General features: G+C 44.8%; 1 protein-coding gene across 8 annotated transcripts in view; it reads right to left on the bottom strand.

Annotated features, from left to right (window-relative positions):
- The window catches only part of Cfap61 (cilia and flagella associated protein 61), a 278,920-nt gene that overhangs the window by 109,080 nt on the left and 148,667 nt on the right, over positions 1–21,173 (bottom strand). For all 8 annotated transcript variants that reach the window (XM_008762285.4, XM_008762286.3, XM_063285003.1 and 5 more), the window contains one exon: positions 1,414–1,512. In XM_008762285.4, coding sequence (XP_008760507.2) covers positions 1,414–1,512 — 99 coding nt within the window. The remainder of the gene's footprint in view (positions 1–1,413; positions 1,513–21,173) is intronic.

Genomic DNA, 21,173 nt, shown 5'->3' with positions numbered 1-21,173 from the left:
TAAAAAAAACATTAAAAGAAAGCAAGAGAAAGGGTTATCCACAGGTCTATCCCCTCTTCCTGGGGAGGACTTGGTGGTATGTTATTATGACCAAAAATTTGGCATACTTTATTAAGCATATCCTTCTCACAATCAAGAAAACATAAATCTGAGGTAAATGTGATCCCTTGTCTAGACTATAGTGGTAAGAAGATTCTAGATCTCTCTCTCTCTCTCTCTCTCTCTCTCTCTCTCTCTCTCTCTCTCACACACACACACACACACACACACACACACACACACACTCGCACAGGCACACAGGCACGCACACAATAAAGTGCATGGTCTAATAAAAATGGGATTGACTGCTTATTGTGAAGCACTTGCCTGGTGTACTCAAGTCCCCAGGTTCTAACCCTACCACTTCAAACACAGCAACAGAATTCCTTGTGCTGATAAAGGTGTTAGTTGAAAATGGTCCTCGTTCTGCTGCCAAAGAAGGGGTGGGGTTTCCCAGTGAAGGTAAAACAAGTCTTTCTTCAAAATGACAGGGAATCCCTTCATCAAAGATCCTGCTAAGCCACCACCACCCCCCACCCCCCAATGTGGAGAGGGGACAATTTCCCTGTCTTTTTCTCCACTTTAAACACTGGGAACTGTTTCTCCAGCAGGGAGCCTGTGTTTTGCTTCCAGAAACTGAAATTGGTGGACCTTATGTGGTAAGGAAACATGTCTAAGGACAGATGTTGTCAAAAGGTGCTTCTACTGGGAAAGAAGCGCAAAGCTCGCCTGACCCAGTTAGCACAGGTTTGAGCAGACCAGCTTCAGGTGCCTATGGTGAAGGAAGGGTGAGAGAGACTCACACTCTAAGGTGGTGCTCACGGGGTACACTCATGGTCATGATTTCTCTGTACTGCTTCTCACAGCTGGGCTAGTGAGCTCCGTTCAGTGTAGGAACAAGGAAGCTGTCTCCATAGATACAAAATGACAGCCCCAACCTGCCATGCTGGACCATTCACTCATTGCCATAGCTAGCCATCACAATTTTTTAAAAATTATTGATCAATGGAGAAGAATCTAACCCATAATGGGTGGTCCTGGGTTCTATAAGAAAGCAGGCTGAGCAAGCCAGTTAGCAGCGCTCTTGTACCACCCCCTGCAGGTTCCTGTCCTGTGTGAGTTCTTGTCCTGACTTCCTTCAGTGATGAACAGGGGTCGGGAAGTGTAAGCCTTTGCCACAGTATTTCATCACAGCAGTAGAAACCCAAAAATGTTCACTGGTGGGTTTAAAGTTGTATTTCCCAGGAAATGCCTGGGCTCTAGGGGAAAGCCCCCCCCTTTCCCCTTTTCACTTCAAAGATCTATTATTCAACATTCAATAAAAAAGACTGCACACAAATTAGGAACTTGATTAGGAAGGAAAAGGAATCATACTCGCTTGCTAGAAACTTTCTCTGTTCGTTGCTCAAAAGTTTTTTTCCTGGGAGTCCATGAGTTGAAATCAGGGTGAGATTATTAAATTTCAGGTGAGAGCTGAAGAGAAATAAAAAGGAAAAAAAGAAGTTAAAAGATGACTGAACAAACGTTTACTGTGATTCAATGCATCTGCCATCCGACTCTTGGCCTTTTCTTTAGTGGTAGGACCTCTTTTCACACTGATCTTCACAGCAGAAAACAACAATGCTGGGGATGTGGCCGATTGCAGAGAATTCTAGAGGCTATGCACAGTGGACAGCAGGGAAACCAAAAGGAAACCCAATTGGGTTGTGGCAGATAACTTTGTGTAAACCAGTGCCAGGTTTGAGTGACAGCCCACATCCAAGTAACTGGAGTCCTAACCTCCCACAGTGCAACTCACGCTTCAAACGTATTCCCCCTGGAGGCCTCACAGCAACAGGATGATGTGGGAAACATTATCAGCTTTATTTTCTCAGGTAAAACTGAGGGACAGTGGTTTTCAGAGTCCACACTGGGTGTCACCTCACCTAACCTCTGCCTGTAGAGTGGTTCCCTGGAATTGGGTGTGTGTGCAGTAGGACTCCCCACTGAACACCAAAATCTGAAGGTGCCCGAGTCCCTGACTCAAGATGCCATGACATGCACACATAAGGTATACACTGCCACTTGAACACTTAATGTCATCTCAGAATTACTTATAACAACTTACACAGAATAAAAGTTAAGTAGCTGGTCTTACTGGGTTGTTTGAATAAAGTCTGCGTGTGCTCAGTGCAGTCAAATTTTTCTCCCAAGGATTTTCTGCTGATGCTGGTTGAATATACAGATGAAGAACCCAAGGAAAGAAATGTGGGGTGTGCTGTCCTGCAGGCCTAAAATCGTTCAGATGCTTTTACAGGTCACCTAATTCCCATAGTTGAGCAGCAGCGTGCCTCTCCACTTGTAGACATACACAGTTACCCATGTCAGGGTACCAAGAGTGTCACCTGGCAGAATGTTCTAGAGGATGCTTTTTGAGAGCAAGGTTGTCACTTGGCATGACAGCATACATATATAATTCCAGAACCTGGGAGGCTGAGACAGGAGGACCATAATTCCAGGCTACCTTTGTCTACACACTCAAGGTTCTTTTCTTACTAAACCAAACCAAAGAGACAAACTGTTTTATAACTGTATTGTGCTGTCCAGAGCCTGAGGCGCTCACAGGCGTCATCCATCACAGACATTAATCTTCAGAGCAACCTGCATTTCAGCTTTGGAGATAACCGAGGGTTATGTGCATTTCTTGCGAAGGGAAATGAAGGTTGGCAAAGGTGAATGGTTTGTTTAAGGTCTCCAAAGCAGCAGGAGACAGCAAGGCGATTTCCCCTCTCCAACCCTAGGCGGCATGGGCATGGCCCTCCCTCTTCTCAGCTGCACTCTTTTTTTTTTTCTTTATTAACTTGAGTATTTCTTATTTACATTTCGATTGTTACTCCCTTTCCCGGTTTCCAGGCCAACATCCCCCTAGCCCCTCCCCCTCCCCTTCCTTATGGGTGTTCCCCTCCCCATCCTCCCCCCATTACCACCCTCTCCCCAACAATCACTGGGAGTTCAGTCTTAGCAGGACCCAGGGCTTCCCCTTCCACTGGTGCTCTTACTAGGGTATTCATTGCTACCTATGAGGTCAGAGTCCAGGGTCAGTCCATGTATAGTCCTTAGGTAGTGGCTTAGTCCCTGGAAGCTCTGGTTGGTTGGCATTGTTGTTCATATGGGGTCTCGAGCACCTTCAAGCTCTTCCAGTCCTTTCTCTGATTCCTTCAACGGGAGTCCCATTCTCAGTTCAGTGGATTGCTGCTGACATTCGCCTCTGTATTTGCTGTATTCTGGCTGTGTCTCTCAGGAGCGATCTACATCCGGTTCCTGTCGGCCTGCACTTCTTTTCTTCATCCATCTTGTCTAATTGGGTGGCTGTATATGTATGGGCCACATGTGGGGCAGGCTCTGAATGGGTGTTCCTTCTGCCTCTGTTCTAAACTTTGCCTCCCTATTCCCTGCCAAGGGTATTCTTGTTCCCCTTTTAAAGGAGTGAAGCATTCGCATTTTGATCATCCTTCTTGAATTTCATGTGTTCTGTGCATCTAGGGCAATTCAAGCATTTGGGCTAATAGCCACTTATCAATGAGTGCATACCATGTGTGTTTTTTCTATGGTTGGGTTACCTCACTCAGGATGATATTTTCCAGTTCCATCCATTTACCTATGAATTTCATAAAGTCATTGTTTTTGATAGCTGAGTAATATTCCATTGTGTAGATGTACCACATTTTCTGTATCCATTCCTCTGTTGAAGGGCATCTGGGTTCTTTCCAGCTTCTGGCTATTATAAATAAGGCTGCTATGAACATAGTGGAGCACGTGTCTTTTTTATATGTTGGGGCATCTTTTGGGTATATGCCCAAGAGTCAGCTGCACTCTTGAGGAGCCCCATGGGCAGGCTTCAGGAGACCGCCAAGTTCCTGTAAAAGGTCAATGAATTCACATGCATAGGACTCTCTCTTCTCTAGTGGCCTTTCGGTGTCTCAGATACTCCTGTTGCAATTTAATTTAGAGGCAGCAAAGATGTTATGGGTAAGATCTTTTCCCAGGATGCTCAGTGATATGAAAGGCAGTTGTCTCCCCAAAAATCCTCTTCTTGGTTTATGTGGCCCCTTTTAATCAATTGAATGCCAAAAGGAGGCCTTCAGTGGGCCAGAGGAAAATACCTGCCTTCCTTTCTCAAAAGGAGGCTGGAGATTTTCCAACTGGAAATGCTACCAATTTACTGGCAGCCTGTTATGCAGCACTAAAGACAGGACTTTGGGTGATGGTGCAGGGGGCAGGCAATCCACGCAGCTGAACCGACATTTAAAAACAGCTGAATGCTAGGGAAGATCTGGAGTCTCTCAGGATGGCTATCACTTAAGAATGAATATCTCCATTTCATGGAGAAAACCAAGCTTGTCCTATCCTCTAACAATAAGAATTAAAAAGTCTGACTCTCTTCAAATAGCATAAAGGCCACTGTTAATCCTGCCCACTCAGGCTGTCAGTCTGCAAGCACACACCAATGACAGGCCTTGGATTTATAACTGTCCCATGGAAACCACAAATGATAAGAGAGTGCTTATATCCGCCGACAGCTGAAGTTTACTCTGGTTCTGGATCAAAATGTGCATTAGACTGTAGTAGGGAGAGCTCCATACAGGTGCCTTTTACATCTCCATGCAGACAGAAGGCTTAATGATCATAATGTGGCTTTATCTTTTACTACAAAAACATCCCTTTGGAATGAATAATTTGAATTATCTAACGGCACGGATCAAATGACTTTTAAATCGCCAAATTACCACATTGTGTTATCCTGAATTACGCTACAATTAAAAATTTTCCCAAAAGATTAGAGAATATTCCCATAAGATAGAGGATGATTCTATTGCTTTCTTTTCTGTCCTGTTCTCCTCTCTCTCTCTCTCTCTCTCTCTCTCTCTCTCTCTCTCTCTCTCTCTCTCTCTCTCTCCCTCTCTCTCTTTCTGACATTACCTATAACGACATAGTACAATTTTTTTGGAATTGGGTGAGATTTCTTGAATTGTGTTTGTCTAAAAGAAACAGCTTTTCTTTCTTTTCTTCAGCCACAGTGGACGTCCTATTGCATTCTTCCCCGTGGATGTCCTGGTCCTTTATGTCGTCGTCAAGTTCTGCTGTGCCCTTCCCTGTTCATTCTGCCCTTATTCTCCCTCCATCCCATCTCCCGGACCATAAAGAAAGCACCCAGAATTCCCTGGCTTTCATCCTTTCCTTTCTTGCGTCTACAAGGACATCTCCCACTCGGAGGACAGCTGTTCGCCAATGAGCCTGGTCTCCTTATCAAAGGCCCACGCCAGCTCCTTTCTCTTAGGACAACTCAGCACGCCAATCCAGGGCCGATTCAGATGGCTCCTTGGAGTCAATGGGAACATGGCCCTGTTTCTCTGCATCTTCGTGTGTGGCATCTATTCTCAAAGTCAGTGTCGGTCCATGGTAGCTCTTGGGGCTCCCTCCACCTGTCATGTTAATATTATGGGCAGAAGGAAGGGAATGTAGTGGTAAAAGGCAGAATTCCTCAGGCCAATTATACCAAGTTACAGTTCACGTAAGCCAAGAAAAAACAATGATGTGCCAACTGGGCAGCACCCAGAAACTAGAGTAGTTCCTGAGAACAATGGCAACAGATAGCGTTGGAAGAAAACGCAGGAGAGACATACAGAAAACAACTTAGTCGAACGCAGCTTAGTCAAGTGCCTGGCCAGAGCCTTCTGAACCCAACCTTTACTGTGACTGAATCCACATTGGTTTAGGTCGGCCCACTGCAACAGCCTGTTCCAAATCAATGGCTTCCTACCAACATCATCTAACAGCAGAAAGGACAATGCACTGAAGACCCTGTCTGGCAGTCCTGTGTGGCATTTCTGCTTATATTAGCAGAACTCATTGCTACTGCCACATGCCTTTGCAAAGGAAGACAGAAAACACTGGTTTTTATGAAACATAGTGTGATTATTTTTCCCCGCTAAGAACCACATGGCCCTGCGTTCTGTCACAAAGTACAAATGAATCTTGGGAAACAAGTAACACATCAGCTTATGAAGGAAGCAGGAGGTGAGGATGTAAGAAAAGATTTTAGGAATCAGGATTCGGGGGGAAAAATACATGACATACTCCACAGAGTCTACAAAAGGGATGCTTACACAGGATGATGGGGACTGAAAAGAATAATTGTCATCCAGGGGTTAGCTAGGTAGGGTGCTAGAGGGCCTAGGGAGAGGGCACACGGGAGAAGAGAGACAGGTAGGGGGTTGCCACTTAGAAGGAGTGGGCGCACGCTCTGCTGTCGTAAGGTTGTTTTAATGACTTTTTAATTAGCCAGCTCTCCCTTGTTTGTGCATTTATTTCTCACCAAGTGTCCCAGGCTTCATGTCCACTTCCCAGGGTGACTTAATCCACCACCTTCTTACCTGTTTCCCATAATGCACTTGACTATGCTTTAATGTTTCCTCTGAGGTCTAGACCTAATTTCTAAATCCTCCAGAGTCATGCCAAATTCAGTGTGTCCAGGCTAGGATGCTCCAGGTCACGTATACAGCCAAACAGAGCTCTTGGCATTCTCTACCCCATTCCGTCCTCCATCAAAGTCACGGCCAACCCATCATCTCTTCAGCTCCGAATTTGGAAGTTCACCTTCCAAAATTCCTGTCCTCTCGACCACTTCCTGTGCCAGTCACTGTGCTTAGTCATTCTCATCTGATTTGTATTCTTGAAGGCCCCATCTGCCAGCCCCACTAGGGTAGCTGACCATCATCTCACCAGAAGAAACGGGATTAATGTTCCTAGTACACATCTCACTCCTGCCCCTCTTCCACACAGTTACTAGAAATATCCTTTTACATTAAATCGTATGTCAATGCTCTCTGGTTTTGACAGCCAACCTTTGCACAGTACCTTGGTAGCAGCAGGGCTGAAAAGTAAGAGCACGCATGGCCTGGAGAGCCACGCTGTCTTAGCTGGACCCATAGTGCTGTCTTCTTGACCACAGGGAAGTTATTTAACCTTTCACCATGTAGAATTTGAGGGACGGGACACTAACAGGTCTTAGGTGAGCTGTGTTGACAAAGGGCAATGGTACCTAACAGTGTTCAGAATCTCTACTGCACAGAACAGTTTCAGCAGATAGTAACCATTTCATTGCCAAGATATTAGACCAGATTCACTAGCAGGGTATCTAAGTCTTTGTGGTTACAGCTCATCTACCCTTCCCATTGTTGTTTATAGTACCGGCCTTCTCGCCACTCACCGAAGGTTCCCCACCTCCCACGTCTCCAACTTCATATCTTAACCACGGTTGTTTTCTGTGCCACCTGAGGCAGCCACATCTGAATACTTGATCTGACTTAGCTCAGTTGTAAAGCTGGAGTGCTGGGGACGGAATATGGAGGTAAAATGTTGCAGAGTGCACATTTGCTTCCACATGAATATTCAGAAAGTTCCTGCAGACAGAGCAGCAGGTCACTGGGTACAGCTAGGCTTGGAGTAAGCACACAGGGAAAGGCCACAAACAGCAGAGGCCCAGATAAAACCTCAGCTCTCAGACTTAATGGCATGGGCTAAATGTATATCAACAACATCTAGCCGCATGGTGAGGCCTCTGTTCCAAAATCAAAGGTCACCACAGTGGGCAGAGGGGGAGGGGAGTGCACGTTCAGTGCTCTGGCCAATGAAACATGAAACAAGTGCACCTGCATTCTCGCAGCAAATAATTCCAGTGGGGATTTCACGTTGCTGTGGATACAAAGGGAGACAACAGCTCAAAAATACTTGTAAAGCAGGGAGGGATTAGAGTATCCAGGGAAATAAGTAAAAGGTTTTGTGTTTCATTCCGTGTTTCAGGAGGACAGCTACAAAATTAGGTCTAAACATCCGTATCCTGCAAATAAAGAGCGCGCTGCCAATTTACTGTGAGCAAGAGAAAGACGAAACTTTTCACGGTGCTTGTCAATCTGCTAGGCACTCACTCATTAATTCTTATATTTTTTTTTGCTTCCGTGTGTGTGTGTGTGTGTGTGTGTGTGTGTGTGTGTGTGTGTGTGTGTGTGTGTGATGACGAAGGCAGGCAGCCAAAGTGAGTGATTTAATTAACTGGCTTTATTAATGCTTCTCTTTGAACAAATAGATAACGTAGAGGGAAAAAAATAACTACCTCGCATCCATCTAAATGTTTCAATTCAATTTACTAAAACCTCTGCTTTCAGAATTGTTCAGGGCAGTGGAAAAAATAATATTTTCCAGATGACAATAAATCCCATCTCAAGATAGATCTGAGACGAGACCGGCTATTTCACAAGTCAAAGGACAGCTCAGATTTAACTCAGTCTTAAAGATATAAGATAGCACACAATTAGTGACAAAATGCTACCCATGAGAGGTAAAGGCTGGGGGGTGTGATTTTCTACAACTGGAAGACAAAAGTATTGAAAACCAAGTCAGAACAAAGATTTATTATAATCTTTGGGGGACAATAAGAGAATCTACCAGTTTTCCTCTGGAAAACAGTTAACTTTCTTTAATGGTGTGTACATATGCATGATGTGCACATGTGTGTTCAGGTATGTGTGCTCTGTGTGTGTGTATGTTGTGTATTTAAAACATGGGAGGTTTTTTGATACATCTCAAGGTCTTTGTTTCATTTTTTATTCAGCTAGTAAAAATACCAGTGGCTGCATCTATGGTCACAGAGTTTCCAGGAATGGCAGATTCTGGCTGTCAGGGAGACCAAAGAGAGGGAGTCAAATAGGAGGACTGAGGGTGAAGGCTTGTGGGGATGAGGCAGAGGCTAAAGCTTTCCCCTGACCCTACTCTCTAGTTTGGAGGACAACCTTGCCTGAGTCCACCTTGGGTGGTGAGCCAGAATTCTCCTGTTCTCATTAGTCCCCGGAGCACCAGGGATGGAAGGAGAAAGGAGACAGCGAGTAGTCCTCACACGCCTACCCTGAACCCAGCCATCTTCTGAGGGTGACCTGGGTGCCCTGTCGATGTCCCCATGGACCTGGCAGGGGATAGGCATTATGGCCACAGTCATGGTCTGTGGGGAACTTCTGGAGATTAATGATGATGAATGAAATGTTTCTGTATCACCGCTCAAAAGAAACTCATGAATCCTTACTGAAAAAAAAAGATCAAGTTTGGAAAATGATGAGACTAAAATTTAGGGGTCCAGCAAAACCTCTACAAATACCAAGAGGCCACCCATAAGATAAACCGGACAAGCTCTGTGCACAAGAAATGCAAAACACAAGCCAAAATAAATCAATCAGGTTCCCATGACAGGACTAGAAGGGCCAGTGACATCACTTCCGATGATGAAGAAGGGTTCATATTTTGGGCAAGTAGTGGCCATTAACAAGTCTTTATTAACACCATATGGGCTGGCTTCCTCATGCTTGGCAGTTACTTCTTGGGCTCCATTCTTAACCGGCGATAGGTTCAGTGTGTGGCTTTGTGGAAATTCTTTCTACTAGGTCCAATTTACATGTAAATACTGGGACCAGAATAATTACCTCAGCCCCATAATGTCAATGATGGCATGATAATTAGGCTTGGTAGGCACTGAGGTAATGGTGTAAGTTAGAAGTTATACGATTTCCTGGGAATTAGAAAATGAGGTTTGGAAAAACAAACCCATAAACTAGTTTACCTACAATGAACAATTATAGGGGGGAAGTTGTTCCCTTCAAGATATGTCTATCGACTCTGAGGAAATGTCTGTATAAACGATTCCTAAACCCAGCTGCACTTGCAGCTTGTCAAACACCCCCCTGGAATCAACTCCGCCCCCACTGAATTGTAACACTAGGAATTGGGGGACTGGAAACTATATTTCTATAGCCCTCACCCCCGTGCCGGTGGTTCACCTATGCAGGAATACAGTCTGGAGCTTCTCCCATCAGTAGCTTATAGAAAGATCACTCAACATTGACCCTCTTTTTCAGACTTCCCTTGAGCTTTGGGCTACAGGGTTGGCCTGTAGTGGAAACTCCACCAGTCACATCTACTGACGGGTTCCCAAGCCTGGGTTTTCAGACCCACGTCTTTCTATGCCTCTCCTACAAAGTTCTATTCAACATCAAGTGATAAGAGGGACCAAGTCTGGCGTTCCTGTATTCCCCTCAGAGCACCTGTATGTGGTTCTGGTTGGATCCGGATAAAGAATTCAGCAGGGACTGGATGGTCTTTCTGTGCTGCATCAGCCATAGAGTCCTGGCTCTTTCACAGACATCCCAATTAAGCTTTTCTCAGAACTGAGTGACTTTTACACTCATTCCCAGGTTTCTGACTTGGTCCTGACAGACACGAGGGTCTACACCTCACATAGGTTCCAGGAAATATTGAAGGTGTTGGGCAGGAGATCACAGCTTTGACTTCTGACACAAAGAACAAATAATGAACTGTATTTGCCAATGCATCTTTTAAATTCCTAGTAAAAGTTTCTTGTGACATTGGAGAGGTGGGCAGGTAGGACTCTCTTACAGCCACAAGAGTGGCACAAAAATCCTCTTAGCCAAACCCTCGCTTTTCCATCACCTCTGTCTATGCTCATGTGCTCTGGAAAGGGCAGCAATAAGATTATTGGTGAGAAATAAGCAATCGGCTAAGAAACAAAGAACGTGAGGGGGCACTCTAGTTGATGACCTGGACTATGCCCACATCATTGAAGCCCACCTGTCATCAACAAACAGTTCTTCAGTTACCAGCAATCCCCTGCGTCTGCCAAAGGGCAGCCTCTAAATGTGGGAGCTGAAGGAAGATGCTGGGAGATCAGTCCAGGGTGCCAATCAACGACCAGGACAGGGGTGGGTGAATGATACTAGAGTATCCTCACCCCAAAGAGGGACCATTTTCAGCTGTCTCTCTACAAGAGCCCTAGCAAGAAGGGGGTCTCAGCTACCCAGATACTTGGTAACTTACTGACAACTATGTTTAGTGGGGGAAGTTTTCCTCCCTCCCTCCCTTGTCTAAGCACGATGTTGCCAGACAGTTCCCAAGACTATTCCCATCCCACACCCTAGGCCTTTGTTTTCAGCTCATTTGAAAAGAACACATTCCAAGACAGGAGGTGATGCTGTGTGTTTAAGAATTGTCTAATAATGAAAGAGGAGGATGAACTGGGCTGAGCCCAAGCCCCAGGAACTGGGGGCCTGGCCTGCACTTTTGTGGGGTCATGAAGACCACATCTTATGCCTCCCACCCTTAACTACAAAGAAGCATCACGAACCTAAGAGGGAGGCTAACCCCTCCCTCGAAAAAGGCATAATAGTGACTAAAAACGGATTGCACATTTGGGGGAATCTTAAGAGTATGTAAGTTGGTATTCAGAGACAGGATATACTTTTCCTGAAAAGACTGATAACTTCAGCAAGTGAAGATACTTTTATTTAATACTAATTATATTTACATATTAGAATTGGCTTAGGAAGCCTGGTTATCATCTGTTCCCTGGAGGTGTCCCAGATCACTCTCTTCTGAGGGCTCAATGTTTAGTCCTTCTGCTGTGGGGTTGTGGGGGACGTGAGAGACTGAGCCACTGTTCTTAGCATGCTCTCCACATCACAGCTCTTCCCATCCCCACCACCAGACTGACCTAGGTACTGGTCCCTGGTGATCTCTCTGTAGCTTCAACACCACAGTAGGGCAAGATGCAACCTGCCCTTACATTTCTGTGTCAAGTGTCTGCCTGTTCTCTGGGCTCCAGGGAAGTTGCTGTGAGCATGCCATCATTCTCCCTTTGTCCCTGTGTGAACGAAGGGGGCCACACGCCCTTCCCGTTCCTGTGACAGACACCCACAGGGCAGGACACTCAGGATCAACTTGCTCATGGGGGTTGCCTCTGAGATCAGCAAACAAGCACTATTATTAGTCACCTAATTAGTGACAGGCCACACTGAAGGTTTCGGATGTCCTCAGACAAACATTAAGAATGTAAGTGGAGGGCTGGCTTTAGGTTGACTTCAGCCAGTGCTTGCAGCTGGGCCAGATACTGAGTAGAACTGAGTCCCCTCATAACAGGGTTATGGTCACTTAGAGTCAGAGCTGTAAAAACTTCCTGGCTCTGAGCTATTCTTTTCCTCAGCGTGTTCAACCAGATGAAGGATCAACATCTAGGCTAGGGGGCCTGAGGCTTGATGCATTGTTTGGGTTTTGTTGTGGTCACTGTTGTTGTTTGGGGAAAGTGTCTCATTCTGCAATCCTGACTGGCCTGGAATTCAAACGATCTGCCTGCTTCTGCTTCCTGAGTGTGGGGATGAGAGGTGCACACCGCCATGATTGATTTGGTTATTTTTGAGCAAACTTTTCTCAGTATGAGTAGCAGAAGCAACAGTACAGGCTTTATGGCACCTACCAGACTTCTTGTGAATTATAGTGTACATTTGTCTTATCAGATAAAGGGTCACCTCCTAGGGCTGTCCCCATTCACTAGTATCCCATGGATTATTTCTACATTCTTTTCTAGGGCCACCTCTGGCTCTTCATCAGATTGATTTGCCTTGGAATTGACTTAGGAAGGCTTTGACATTAATAGCGAAATGGGAGTTGTGCAACACGAGAAAATATCCTAAGATGCACGGAGACAGCCATAATGGAACGGCATAAAATAGTAACTACTTCAACTCCATGAGCTGATGGCCAAAAGAGAGAGAAAGGGCCGTTCTTGTAAACGACTGTGAGACAAAGCACACTGAATTGGGTTACTGTGGGCCAGAGCCTGAGGTGACAGGTGACTCCCATGCCCCTGATCCACAGACCAGGCAGAGGCTAAGAATAGAAAAAACAAGACAGGTTTAAAGTCCCATGCCAGTTCGGCACCCTTTACTGGCATAGCATTTCCGTATTCCTTTGTAAAAACCATTTTACAAAACCCAACATATTCAAAGTACTGCATCTGGGCTACCGGGGGTGCACAGGATGAGCCATAAAAATCTATTTACCAAGCAAATAAAAAATGCAAATAAGTCAGCATAATGTGACCATTCTGATGATTCAGAGAGTAGACTTCCAATCACAGTTATTCAGAAGAGGTAATGAGGGCCACTAAATAATAGGCCTGTGCAAAAGGAGTCGTGGTTTCAGACCATGAATATTCAATCCTGATAACGAGGCTCAAACACATCTTGATTAACTAAAATAGGAACGAAATCCATGCATTTTTACCAATGGGAAAGAAGGTGCTTTTTTAGTACTGTTTTTGTTTTTGTTTTGTTTGCCGTTCTTATTGTGTAAAATTCATGATTCGGAATTTGAGGAACTCCTCCAGTATTTTCTGAATCTCGCTGGCTGTGAAAACATTTTCCCTGCAGAATGCTGTCACAATGTTGAAGAAGTGATGGATGGTGGAAGGTCAGGTGAATAATGTGGATAAGGCAAGACTTTGCAGCCCAGTTCATTCACCTTTTGAAGTGTTGGCTGTGCCTCATGAGACTGGGTAATCATGGAGGAAACTCGGGTCCAGTCTGGAGCCCAACACAAGGTGCAGGAGTGCACCTCACTGATTTGCTGGGTACACTTCTTGGACGGAATGGTCTCAATGGAGTCAGAAGGCTGAAGGGGATCAGAAGGGCAGTAGACACCACATAGTGCCCAGCACCATCATTTGCTGCACTTTGAGAAGGGCTTTGGAGATGACTTGAGACAGTTGTCATATTCAGTCCAGTTCCTGTTGTAAGTCACAACCCAGCTGAAAAGTGGTTCATTGTTGCTCTACATATTAAGGCACGATGACAGTTCAAAATGACAGTTTGAAAAAAAAATCAGCATGAGCTCCTGAGATGTGTGCTTGCTGAGTTTTTTCACTTTTCCACTTAGTTCCAAACACCAGATACCACATGACTTCTACTGAGCTCTTTGGCAACTTCGCTGGTAGCTGTAAGAGAATCGGCTTCGATAACTGCCCTCAACTGGCCCAAGTCAACTTCCAACAGTAGCGACTGTGCTACTCGTCTTCCTCTGCCGCACTTCTGGAATCATTGCACTGTCTGTTCACAGCAGTCCCAAATACATTGTTGTGTGCTGTCTCTGTCACTTTAAGACCCATTTTGAACTGGAGTAACAAAACAGTTCAAATTTGCTTTTGGTTTAAAAATCATTTTCATAGTATAAAGTTAAGCACAAAATAAACAGAAAGTAATGTTATTGGCAAAAGAAAAACTCATGAAGGTGACATATAACACAACTACATTTACTTAATCATTCCAATACCCAATGACAAATCTCAAGAATGCAAAACTGTAACCACTTTTGGATCAGCCTAATAGTAACAAAAGGAACAATATAAGAAGACACAATACAGATACAAAGATTCTTGATACTTTGCAAGGCAGATTCAAGAACATAAGAAGATCATGCACCACGACCATGTTAGTTTCATTCCAGAGATACAGGCAAAGTTCAGCACACACTAATAAATGAATGGCAGCTCATAACTAGACTTAAAGACATAAATCACATGACCATCACCAATAGATGTATAGAAAACCTTTGACCAACTTAACGTTACTTTGTGATAAAAGCCTTAGAGAAGTAGAATAGAAGAAATATACCTCAGCATAATGCCGGCTGTGTATAACAAAGCTACGTTGAAAACAACGTTGAGTTGAATGAGAAAAAGAAAGCCTTTAATCTAAATTCAGAGACAAGACACAATCTTTCTACTCTTATCAAACACAGTGCTAGAGCAAAAAGAGAAATGGAAATAAAGGCAAGAGAAATAAGAGAAGCCAAATCATTCCCAATTTGAAGACAATATCATCTGTTCTTAAAAGACCCTAAAGACGCCACTGGGAAGTTTTAGATCTAAAGAACATATTTGGCAAATTAGCAGAACACAAAATCGACATATAAAAGTCAGTAGTTTCCCTATATACCAGTAATGAACCTGCCAAGAAAGAAATAAGGGGTAAAAATTGCCATTTGTGATGCCTCAATAAATACCTCAAGAAGTTAAAGACTTCTGCAATAAAATTTATTTATTCATTTATTTACTTAGTGAGTGAGTGTATATGTGTGTATAGGTGTGTGTGTGTGTGTGTGTGTGTGTGTGTAGTGCACACACATGTGTACTCACAGACCAGAGGAGATGCTCAGTGCCTTGCTCTATCATTCTCCACAGTATTCCCTTGAGATGGTCTCACTGACCCTGGAGCTGGGCCGCTGGCAGTCAAATCCCAGGGACCCATTCCCCTGTCTTTGTCCACCCCCACCACACACACACAGCTTCCCCATGCTGTTGCTACAAGCACATAAATAAGACTGCCCCTGGCTTTTTACAGGGACTGTGAGGGTTTGTATTTAGGTCTTCAAGTTTATGTAGCAAGCACTCTTATCCACCAAGCCATCTCCCCAGTCAGACAACAGAAGGTTTACAACACTAAGGAAGGGAATTGAACACACTAAAGACGGAGAGACCGTTCATGCTGATGGACTGGAAGAATAAACATTTATGAAATTACTGAAAGTGGTCTACAAATTCAACACACTTTCCCATGACAATCCCAACCTTCTTCACAGAACTAGATAAATAATCCTAAAATTCCTCGGGAGACCAAAAGGACCCTGAGTAGACAAAGAATCCAAACAGAAAGATCAGTGCTGGGAACATTGCCCCCGGCCTCAGATTATACTACAGAGCTACAGGGCCCCAAATAGCATGAGGCTGGTACAGAAACAGACACACATAGCAGTAAATTAAAAGACCCAGAGGATGCACTCACGCTGCACAGCCATCTGCCTTCTAAGGAGGAGCCAAAATACACACTAAAGAGAAGGTAACTTTCTACAACAAATGGTGCTGAAAACACCAGACAGCCACACAGAGAAGAACAGAACGAAATCTCACCCTTCCGGAAAAAAAAAAAAAAAAAAAAAACAACTCTGTTGGGGATTTAGCTCAGTGGTAGAGCGCTTGCCTAGCAAGCCCTAGGCCCTGGGTTCGGTCCCCAGCTCCGAAAAAAAAAGAAAAAAAAAAAAAAAAAAAAAAACGAAATCTCACCCTGCACTAAAACTTAACTTAAAGCAGATCAAACACCTCAATGCAACTAACACTCAAATTTCTGAAACTCCTAGAAGAAAAAAATAGGGGGAACGCTTCAAGGTGTGGGTGTAGGCAGAGCCTTTTCGAAGAGGACGCCAGTAGCTAAGGGAATTACAGCAAGCTTTGACAAATAGGGTCCGATGACATTAAAAGGCTCCATGGGCAAAGGAAGCAGCCTACAGAATGGGAGAAAAATTAGCAACCACACATTTGACAGGAGAGTAATATCTATAACCTACAGATGACAACTAGAAAAGCCCTTAACACCCCCAAATAACTCAATAAATAGATGTGCAAATGAATAGAACATACAGTTGTCAAAAGAAAAACATGAGTGTCCAAAAGACACTGAAAAAGGTGTTCAATTTCCTTAGCCATCTGGGAAATGCAAACCAAACCACACTGACGTTACATCTACAAGACTAGAAATGGGAAGAGGTGCTGGGGAGGTTGTGAGGAAAGAGAAAACCTTGATCACTGCAGAGGGGAATGTGAGTTGGCACAGTCACTGTGGAAACCAGTATGGAGGTTCCTCAAAGACCTAAAGCAGAACTACCATATGCTCTGACCACACTGTCCCTGGGGATGTACGCCACAGAGATGCCCACACATCCCTGTTCGCAGTTGCCTTATCCACACCAACCAAGATGTAGAACCAGCCTGGATGCTTGTCCGCGGATGAAGGGATGAAGGAAACGGAGCGTATAGACACAATGAAGATCTACTCGGTCCTAAGGAGAGATCACTTACACATTCACATACTGAGATATTCAAGATAAGCAAAATATAAGCCGAACTCAGAAAGACAAATATCGCATTTTCTCTCACATGTGGAATATACGCACATGTTTATAAACACACACACACACACGCATTTATACATGAAATGAAGACGGGAGAGCTATGAGCTGGGAGGAAGGGACTTAGGGGAGGAGTAGGGGGAACATAGGGGGGTAATGGAAGAGAAAAAAGTTAAACTATCACTTTTCCTTAATGTTACATCTAGATTTAACTACACACATATGTGCACACACATGTGAATGAGAGAGAAAGGGAGCCAGTGAGAGGGGAGGATTATGGGAGCGGGCAGTGTGGGGTAGATATGAAGAAGGCAGACTGGTGCAAATGTTTGAATATGTCATATTGGAAGCCTAACTAAAACCTCAGTAAAAATAAATAACAGATAAAACATGGTGTTTCCACCAACTGCAGTTAGTCTTGCTGTGTACTCCAGGCCTGAACTCACTATGTAGCCCTAGCTAGCCTGGAACTCTTGGCAATCCTCCTGCCTCAGCCTGAGTGCTGTGATTGCAGGCTGAGACTTATAGTCTCATAGCATGTCTTATAGTCTGACATTCTTTGTGAGGCAATGCCTTTTGCTCCCTGGTGTAGGCAGAGATTTCCTAAGTGTCTCTTGAGTGGGTCAATAAAGACACAGAAACTAATCTCTGGGTGAAGGATAAGGCGGGATATCCAGACCGGACAGGAGAAGAAGGGGACAGAGAGAATTGGGAGTGAGACTAGGTGGTGGAGTGGATAAGAAGCTATAAACATGTAGGTCTCTTGGGGGCACTGATAGTTTGTAGCCTCCACAGATGGCTTCGGAGGCCAAGGAGGATGGGGCAGGAAATTCTTCACTCAGCCTTTTGAGTTATCTCGTTAGTTTTAAAATATAAATGTCTCTAATGTTTTCCTTCCATGGGGCTAAAGGGAAACGGGTAAGAGGGCCACTGCTGGCACAGGCCAGAGAACAAAGACCAGAGCATCAGGCAAGGAAGAACAGGCTGCACTCTTGGGAATACAGGCAGCGGCTGTTCTCAGAGCATAGCTGGGATCTCGGGAAAGCGATCGCTAGCTGTGGGGCCTGACTAGATGGCAAGTGAGTGATGCTGTTCTACAGAGCCTAACTGGAGCAAGCCTGGTTTATAAAATTACACGCAACACCCTGGAAGGGTCCCTGGCTTCACTGAGATGCTCTGTTGCTGGAACTAGCCTTGATCTGATGACTGACTCATGCTTTTTAATCTGAGAACAAGGTGTTCATTTTAGCCTCAACTAGGGTTGGTCGAGTTCCTTGCCTAGGGCTGCAGAACCTGAGGGGCCCATGTTGTGTCATTAAACCAGCACAGATGACAGGGTGGCTCTGGGGCCATATGCTTCATCACTGACTGACAGTAACAGGTAGGCCAAGCCCCAATGATGTTCTTTCTCCATTTGTCAGTGAGTGAAGTTCTCAAGACCTTACTAGGCTCAGTGCTGACAAGAAAGTCCATCAAACACCCAGATGTCCCAAACCAAGAGCTTTCTGTCACAAAGAACCAGGCAGTGGCTGGCACACTATCCCCTTCGAACTTCAGCTTAAGATTAACACTGGGCCATCACCCAGATGTCCTGAGCATTGTGATTCCCACGATTCCCAGGAATATGCCTTCATGCCTGTCTTTCTCCAATCCATCTTGTACACCACAATCTTTCATGACTAAAGCCATAATTTTCTTACTGTATGTTCCCTGTTCCAAGTGGACTGTACCCTCCTTTCCTAGATCAACTGCTGACTCTTACAGAGTCCCATGCCTTGGCAGAGCAGGTAAGAGAGAGGTCTAAACCATCTGGGTAGAAGACACTACCATAGTCAGTCCTTCCTTGCTTTCTTCCTGGCTGCTTCCCCTCAGTGGCCTCTGTACCAAATTTGACACAGAGAACTTGCAGGAGGAAACAAATCACCTGCACTGGTCTTCACCCTGCATGACTTAGATGCCCTCCCTCATGGGACTCCTGGAAGCTGCAAAAAGAGCTAGGAACAAGGCTTCCTTCCAGCTCCTCCGCCCAATGATGGTAGAGCCACTAGGTTAGGCCCAGGAGGGAGGCATCGAGCTAGGATGCTGATGTTTATATCCGGGGAAGGAAGCACCTGCCATGCCATAGGAAAGATGCAGGGCTATCTCAAGGCCAAACAACCAAAGACATGAGGATATGTCCCCACAGACACATGGAAGCTAAGATTCAGATAGAACTTCACCACCACCACCACCACCACCACCACCACCACCACCACCATCATCCCCAAACAGGTATAGTAGCATATGCTTATAATCCCAGCAAATCAGAAGATGGATGACAGAGAGCCATAAGTTTGAGAGCATGCTGGGAAACACAGTGAGAGTACACCCATTAAAATTTTTTTTTCAAGTCTAACCCCCTAATCCCCCGCACTCTCCCATGACCTAGAACATACTGGGTGCTGACTTTGAGCAAACCATTTTAGCTGTCTCACAGCACGCAAACATTGACAAGGTTGATCATAACAGGGGAAGAGAGAGTCCAGCAGCTGCTTTGGACAGAAGAGGTGTGCACTTCGCCATTTCTTACATGGTAAGGATATAAGAGCAAAGAGTGTCTGTCATGTCACAAGGTGACAGAACTGAAGGGAAGCCCATACTGGGCTTCGGGTGGACTCCCCAGAAAAGCACATGTTAAGTCTTCTGAGTTAACAAGGCACTCAAGAGGCCCCGCAAAGCAACTTCCCCGCCCTAAATCTTGCTTCGAAAATTCAGTAAAATGCCTTCCATTTCATTGCAAGCCCAATTGTGTATAAATTTAGTTCAAGTGGCAAGTAAACCAGGAAAGTGAAATATGCAGTAAGTTACTATGGTGATTGCTAATTTAAAATAATTAGAGAAAATAATGAGAAAACTATTTCCTCTCTCAAGGATTAGAGATCTGTAAGCTGATACCAGTCTCCTTCTAGAGGCCTTAATCTCTATAATGAAGACAGAAAATTTCAAGTGCTTTAAAAAGGTCTCTCTGATTGGGGAATTTAATCAACCCAGTACTTATACCAGAACTTATATTTGCTTTTATTGAATCTAAGTCAATTCCATAAAAGGAAAATTACATGTGTATATCTTAGTGCAATCATGTTAAGCAGAACTTTATAAGCATTACAGCCAAATTAAGATTTAAGACCTGTTGATAACCTTTTCTTGACTTCCCCGATTTCAAAACCCCACCCACTAATTCATCAGGGTCTTGGGAGCAGGGACCGGGCAGGGAGTTAAACACCAGACTCAGCACAGCAACCGCAGGGAAGTGCACGCTCACGGTGCCCCTTCATTTCTGCTATTAAACGCTGCTAAGTGACTAAGGGGTTGAAGCATGAGAACGCCGCTGCGACCCACAGTCACAACGCACAATGCATCTCTGATTAGCCTAGGTTGTCTTCTGCAGGGTCCAAGAAGTTGGCTAGAGAGCAAAACAGGAAACCAACCGGTTCTTTTCCTTCTCCGCTTAATGCGCCCTCAGATGAGCAAGGTGGAGCTGACTCATTTTACTGTTAGCCAGGCATAAAGATCTGTTGGGGGCCCCCAGCGAATGTCCCAGAAACCCCACTTGTCTCTGGGACTAACTGTTGGCTTCGAGAGAAGTCACTTGAGCTGGATTTTCCCGTCTCCCTCTGGCTTTTAAGCTCCCACATACACATACAGTAAGTAAATGTAATAAAAATTTGCTAGGCGTGGTGGCACACAGCCTTGATATTAGCACTTGGGAGGCAGAGGTGGGCCGATCTAGGTGAGTTTGAGGCCATCACGTAGCCAAGGCTAGATAAAGTATGAGTACTAGTTACACTGCAGCCTCTCAGGTTCATACCCTCTCCCCACTTTGGAGTTTCTGATTCTGTCTGCCTGGTGTGGGTATTAGGGATCTAAATCCTTCCTAAAGACTTAATGCTATTTGTATGGTCGCCTCGAGGAGAGTGAACACATGTAGAACAGGATGAACAGAGGTTTTCTGGGAGGAGTCCGAGGGCACCAACTTGATGCATTTTATGTCACACAATCTTTGCTGAGGTACTCAAATGTGCAACTAAGGCACAAACGACACAAAAAGTGACGGTGGCTGGGATCCCATGAGAGCTACTGACAATTCATCCACACAGCTCTGCAGTGGGTGGGCAAACAGGCTCACGGTCTATTTTCTTAAGTGGGGAGAGAACCGCCCCCATGTTCGGACAACTGCAAAGCATTAGGAAAGCAACCCTTCTCAGGTAATCAACCCAATAAGGGCTGTGCAATTAAAGTTGAATAAATAAAATGTACAAGCA

The sequence above is a fragment of the Rattus norvegicus genome, chromosome 3 (genome assembly GCF_036323735.1).
Source record: "Rattus norvegicus strain BN/NHsdMcwi chromosome 3, GRCr8, whole genome shotgun sequence".
NCBI classification, from domain to species: Eukaryota; Metazoa; Chordata; class Mammalia; order Rodentia; family Muridae; genus Rattus; species Rattus norvegicus.
The sequence above is the reverse complement of the archived record's forward strand: the minus strand, read 5'-3'. Positions and strand labels throughout refer to the sequence as shown.